The sequence below is a fragment of the Palaemon carinicauda genome, chromosome 31 (assembly GCF_036898095.1).
Source record: "Palaemon carinicauda isolate YSFRI2023 chromosome 31, ASM3689809v2, whole genome shotgun sequence".
In the NCBI taxonomy this organism is placed as follows: domain Eukaryota; kingdom Metazoa; phylum Arthropoda; class Malacostraca; order Decapoda; family Palaemonidae; genus Palaemon; species Palaemon carinicauda.
The window spans coordinates 85,454,533-85,461,191 of record NC_090755.1 but is presented as its reverse complement, the minus strand read 5'-3'; the positions used below and the strand labels follow the sequence as shown (position 1 = coordinate 85,461,191).

Genomic DNA, 6,659 nt, shown 5'->3' with positions numbered 1-6,659 from the left:
AGAAGCAGAAGAAGAAGCAGAAGAAGGAGGAGGAGGAGGAGGAGGAAGAGGAGAAGGATGAGGTGGTGGTGATGAGGTGGTGGTGAAGAAGAAGAAGAAGAAGAAGAAGAAGAAGGAGAAGGAGAAGAAGAAGAAAGAGAAAGAGGAGAAGGATGAGGTGGTGGTGGAGAAGAAGAAGAAGCAGAAGAAGAAGCAGAAGAAGGAGGAGGAGGAGGAGGAGGAGGAGAAGAGAAAGGATGAAGAGGAGAAGAAGAAGAAGAAGAAGAAGAAGAAGAAGGAGGAGGAGGAGGAGGAGGAGGAGAAGAAGAAGAAGAAGAAGAAGAAGAGGAGGAGGAAGAAGGAGGAGGAGGACGACGAGAAGAAGAAGAAGCAGAAGAAGAAGAAGGAGCAGTAGAAGAAGAAGAAGAAGAAGAAGAAGGAGAAGAAGAAGAAGGAGGAGGATGAGAAGAAGAAGAAGAAGAAGAAGAAGAAGAAACAGGAGGAGGAGGAGGACGACGACGACGACGAGGAGAAGAAGAAGAAGAAGAAGACGAAGAGGCAAAATAAAAATAAACTAGAAGAAGAAGAAGAAGAAGATGAAGAAGACAAAGGGTGAAGAGGAGTAGAAGAAGAAGAAGAAGGAGAAGAAGAAGAAGAAGAGGCAAAATCAAAATAAAACAAGTAGTAGTAGACGTTCCCACAGAAATCACACCGGGAGGCAAAACCGAAACACAAACAACGAACAGTTTCACACACCGACTATATAAAGGACACCTATACCTAATAAAAACACATCTTCCCTATTGTTTTCTCTATGTGAGATCTTGATCATTATTCATATTCATTATTCATTATCATTATTCATTTGTTTTGTTTCATGGTATTTTTCAATTATTTTTCACGTATGTCTTCAATAATGTAGATCAATTTTTTCTTCTGTTCCGTTTTATTTTTTGTTTTACTTTTTAACAAGAGAAAAATTATTTATTATTATTCATTATCATTATTCATTTATCTTTTCTTTGTTTCATGGTATTTTTCAATTATTTTTTCACGTATGTCTTCAATACTGTAGATAAATTTTTTCTTCTGTTCCGTTTTATTTTTTCTTTTACTTTTTAACAAGAAAAAAAAATGATTTATTATCTATTATTATTCATTTATCCTTGCTCTGTTTCATGATATTTTTCAATTATTTTTCACGTATGTCTTCAATACTGTTGAGCATTTTTTCATTTCGTTTTTTAATTTACTTTTTAACAAGAATAAAAGTTATTTTCGCAGTTTCATTTTTTTTATATTCTTGCTTTTCCCGTATATCTCTTTAATACTGTATTTTAATTTTTTTAATATTTTAACTTTCATCAAGAAAAAAGGATAAATTTTATCAAAGGTTTCTATCTTTTGCGACATTTTGCTCGACATCTTTTTAGCGACAATTAATTTTTTTTTCTTTTTTGCGATATTTTGCACGAAATCTTATTTTTTTTCGACATTTTACTGGAATTTTTTTTCCAACAATTTGCACGAAATCTGTTTTGCGATATTTTGCAATTTTTTTTTACAATATTTTGCATGAAATCTTTTGTAAAATTTTGCACGAAATCTATTTTGCGACAATTTGCACGATATCTTTTTAGCAATAATTCCACGAATTTTTTTTGTAACATTTTGCAATAAATATTTTTTGCAACATTTTGCATGAAATCTTTTTTTGCAACATTTTGCACGAATTCTTTTTGTAACAATTTACATGAAATCTTTTTTTGCAACATTTTGCACGAAATCTTTTCAGCGACAATTTGCACGAAATCTTTTTAGCAATAATTCCACGAATTTTTTTTTGCAAAATTTTTCAGAAATCTTCTTTTGCAACATCTCCCACGAAATCCTCTCTCCCATTCAGTCGCTCATATAACCTTTCCCTTCTCCTCTTAGAAATATTTACCGTTTCTCTTTACTTCTCCACCTTCCAAGTGGTCCCCGATTCCCTTCCTCCTCGTAATCTCTCTCGAAGATCCTCAAATACTCTCCTCCACATCCCACGCAACTCCAAAAAAACCTCTCTTTCATCCAATAATAAATTCCTCTATCCTCTTCTGCATTCTTCCAACATATTTCCCCTTTTTTCTATCTCCCCTCTTCATATGTGAGGGTACGCCCACACGCCCAAAGCATCCGCCCACAAGCTCGCAAATATCTCCGCGTTCCGTCATTCTCTCGCTCCGAGGACATTCAAATCGACCTCGTTCGGAGGCAAATGATCATTGTGTGAGGCAGTTTCCTGAGGCATTTCATTTTCGGAGTCTTTTTCGATAGTCTTCGGTCGAATGACAAATGCGGGTGGGTTCGTGTGTCCTCATGTGGTAGAGATATTTCGTCCTCACAACATACAATATTTAAAAGGTCGAACAAAGGTATGGCAGAATACAAGGCTGATAGATTATATATATATATATTATATATATATATATATATATATATATATAATCATATATATATATGTATATACATATATATATATATATATATACATATATATATATATATATATATATATATATATATATATATATATATATCATATCATATATCATATATATCATATACATATATATCATATACATATATATATATATACATATATATATATATATCATATACATACATATATATATATATATATATATATATATATATATATATATATATATATATATATATACACATCACCAGAATACTCTCTCACGAGTATATATCAAGATCGTGAATTTCCTGTATATTTAAATTTATTAAATCCTTTAAAAAAAAAAGAAAAAAGAAAAGGAGGGTCCTGCATTTGAAGCGTAATTTTACAAAATCCTTAATGAAGGCTAAACTATTTTCCAGACATGGAAATAAAAATCTCTAATATTTGCAAGTTCCGTTGGATAAATATTTGAATAAAGTCTTCTTCAAGATTTTTGTCTTCATCTAAAATCAGCTTTGATCTCCAACCAAAAATTAAAATTCGAATAACGCTTTTTGCTTCCTATTCTTACTTTTCTTCTTAAATCAGTTACCAATAAGGATATAACAAATTCCAAGTTGATAATCATTGTGAAATTACTAAAGTTGTGAAATCAGCTCCACTTTGCGCCGACATTCTCACTGATTCCGTGGGTGGTATGACATTTAGTCTTAAGCCCTGTCCACACGATCGTGCATACCCGACGGGCAAACAGTGATACCAGACCACAATAGTTAGTAAGAATGAAGGTTAATGACGTCAGAAGCAGGAAAACCACAGCCAGGGATCTGGCATCATAGTGTTGCCAGATCCCTGCCTTTAGTTTTCTCGCTTCTGACGTCAACCACCCTCATTTTCACTAACTATTGTGGTCTGGTATCACTGTTTGCCCGTCGGGTATGCAAAATCGTGTGGACAGGGCTTAAGAGACCCCGCCTGGAGACAAGCTCCAGGCTATCTGAACAAGCTAACCACTATTCTTACAGTATAAATATCATTGATATATCCCATGAAAATAATAATGCAATTCATCCCCCGTTTCCGAAGAATATACTTAATCTCTTTCCATTTATATTGTTTCTTTAATCATTCACTATTTCTGTCTGCAATTTCTCTTTAGATTAGATTAATTCAATTATACAATATCTCCTATTTAACAAATTTACGAGTTAACTAGACTCCATTAACATTTAACTATTTGATATTATCTTTAAAATAACTCCATCTATTTACTGAAAATATAAATAACATATTTCTTTGCATGAGAAAGAGTTTCATTGTCTGCAAAATCTATTTATATTTTTCAATTCTTCATTGTTTACAATTTTCAATGTTTATATTTTCCAATTTTTCAGTGTTTACAATTTTCAGTTTGTTTATATTTTTCAATTCTTCATTATTTATAATTTTCAGCCTGTGTATGTTTTCCAATTTTTCATTTTTAAAAATTTTCAGTCCTTATATTTTCTAATTTTTCATTGTTTACAATTTTCAGCCTGTTTATATTTTCAAATTTTTCATTTTTTTAAATTTTCAGTCTATATTTTCTAATTTTTCATTGTTTACAATTTTCAGCCTGTTTATATTTTCAAATTTTTCATTTTTTTAAATTTTCCGTCTATATTTTCTAATTTTTCATTGTTTACAATTTTCAGTGTTTATATTTTCCAATTTTTCATTGTTTACAATTTTCAGTCTGTTTATATTTTCCTCATATGGTGATATATATTTTTTTTCATATTAAAAGGCAAATTCAGATTCGAAAAAAGCTTTGCAAAGACACAGCCTCATTCAACACGATGCATTTGAAATCAAAACACAATTTCAGATATATACTTATACAAAGTAGGCCTCTTAACAAAACAGGCCTCTGAGAGGCAGCAGCAGCGGCGGTTTTTCCATACACAAACCAAAAATGTAGGCCTCTTTCCATATACCACTCCAAAACATTAGGCCTCCGTACACCATTTCAAATTATTAGGCCTTCTGACAAAATAGGCCTATTTCCATACACCATTCCATAAAATTAGGCCTCCATACACCATTTTAAAAAATTAGGCTTCCATGTACCATTCCAAGTAAATTAGGCCTCCTGAAAAAATTGGCCTCAGTACACCATTCTGAAAATGTAGGCCTCCTGACAAAATAAGCCTCTTTCCACACAACATTCCAAACAATGTAGGCCTCCAGACAAAACAGACCTCTTTCCATACAACACTCCAAACAATGTAGGCCTCCTGTCAAAACAGGCCTCTTTCCATACACCATTCCAAAAACGATAAGAGGTATTTATCCAAAGGTCTTAGGAGTTTTAAGAGAAGGGTATGAGGTGAATGCAGAGAGTGGGGTAAAGGGTAAGGGTCCTTGGGTTATGGAAAGGGTAAAAATCCTTTGCTTCCCCAATTCGGCTGCACTTGGGTCAGCTTTTCGGTGGCTGGGACCTTCCTCTCGATGGGGGAGAGTGGAGGCTCCAAAACGTATTGGCCGACTCTGAAAAATAGGAAAATTATGCTCAGGTTCCTTAAGTAATTAGATTTTTTTAATAGGTCCCTTAAGCTTGTGAATTTCTTAATAAGTGGCTTAAGCTTGTGAAATCTTTAAAAGGTACCTGAAGCTTGTGAAATTTTTAAAAGGTACCTGAAGCTTGTGAAATTTTAAAAAGGTACCTTAAGCTTGTGAAATTTTTAAAAGGTACCTTAAGCTTATGAAATTTCTAAAAGGTACCTTAAGCTTGTGAAATTTTTAAAAGGTGTCTTAAGCTTGTGAAATTTTTAAAAGGTACCTTAAGCTTGTGAAATTTTCAAAAGGTACCTTAAGCTTGTGAAATTATTAAAATGTACCTTAATCTGTGAATTTCTTAACAAGTGGCTTAAGCTTGTGAAATTTTTAAAAGGTACCTTAAGCTTGTGAACTTCTTAACAAGTGGCTTAAGCTTGTGAAATTTTTAAAAGGTGCCTTGAGCTTGTGAATTTTTTTCAACAGTCCCCTTAAGCTTGTGAATTCCTATGAGGTGCCTTAAGCTTGTTAAATTGCTAACAGGTGCCTCCGAGATTGTAAAATATTTAAAAGGTCCTTTAATCTTGTGAAAATTTTATAAAGGTGCCTTGAGATTGTGAAATTTTTAAAGGGTGCCTTGAGCTCGTGAAATTTTTAAAAAAAGGTGCCTTGAGTTTGTGAAAAATCTAAAAGCTGCCTTAAGCTTGTGAAATTTCTAAAAGGTGCCTTAAGCTTGTGAAATTCTTAAAATGTGCCCTAAGCTTGTAAAATTTTTAAAAGCTGCCTTAAGCTTGTGAAATTTTTAAAAGGTGCCTTAATCCTGTGTAATTATAACAGCTCCCTGAAGCTTGTGATTTTTTTAACAGGTGCCTTAAGCTAGTGAAATTTTTCTAACAGGTACCCTGATCTTGTGAATTTTTAAAAAATTCCCTTAAGCTTGTGAATTCTTAACAGGTGCCTTAAGCGTGTGAAATTGCTAACAGGTGCCTTAAGCTTGTGAAATATTTAAAAGGTGGCTTAAGCTTGTGAAATTTTTTCCAGGTGCCTAAATCCTGTGTAATTATAACAGCTCCCTAAAGATTGGGAATTTTCTAACAGGTCCCTTACCCTTGTGATTTTTTAACAGGTGCCTTAATCTTGTGAATTTTTTAACAGGTCCCTTAGTCTTGTGAAATTTTTAAACCGGTTCCTAAAGATTGTGAAATTTTCATCTAACAAATCTCTCAGGATTGTGATTTTTTAACAGGTCCCTTAAGACTGTGAATTATTTTAACAGGTCCCTTAAGCTTGTGAATTTATACAGAGGTCCCTTAAATTCGATTAGCGTTAAAAGGCACCAATACAAACTCCGTGTTGTAAGGTAAGCTTATACTAAAGTCAAATTAAAGTTAATATATACCCAAGTTCAATCTGCTATAAAAGATAAAGTCACTGCATTAACATGCAGGGAAATACAGTCAACGTCCAAAGGAGTTCAAATATAATTTCAAATTAAAGAGAAGAGAGTTTCTTTAAAAACAATATTTTCCAGCGTTGAAATGCAAGCAAATACATATGGCTTTGTTAAACAGGCAGAACCAAGGGCACGTTCATTCCTTGAACATGATTAATTGCATTAATTATACTAAATAATTAATTATATTAATTATATTTAATTACATTAATATAAATTATA

General features: G+C 32.7%; 1 protein-coding gene across 1 annotated transcript in view; it reads right to left on the bottom strand.

The window, feature by feature from the left end:
- Window positions 1–3,603: 3,603 nt before the first annotated feature.
- The window catches only part of LOC137625044 (neurensin-1-like), a 259,494-nt gene continuing 256,438 nt past the window's right edge, over window positions 3,604–6,659 (bottom strand). The window contains exon 5 of the mRNA XM_068355976.1: window positions 3,604–4,978. Within this exon, the coding sequence (XP_068212077.1) occupies window positions 4,858–4,978 (121 nt within the window). The 3' untranslated portion in view covers window positions 3,604–4,857. The remainder of the gene's footprint in view (window positions 4,979–6,659) is intronic.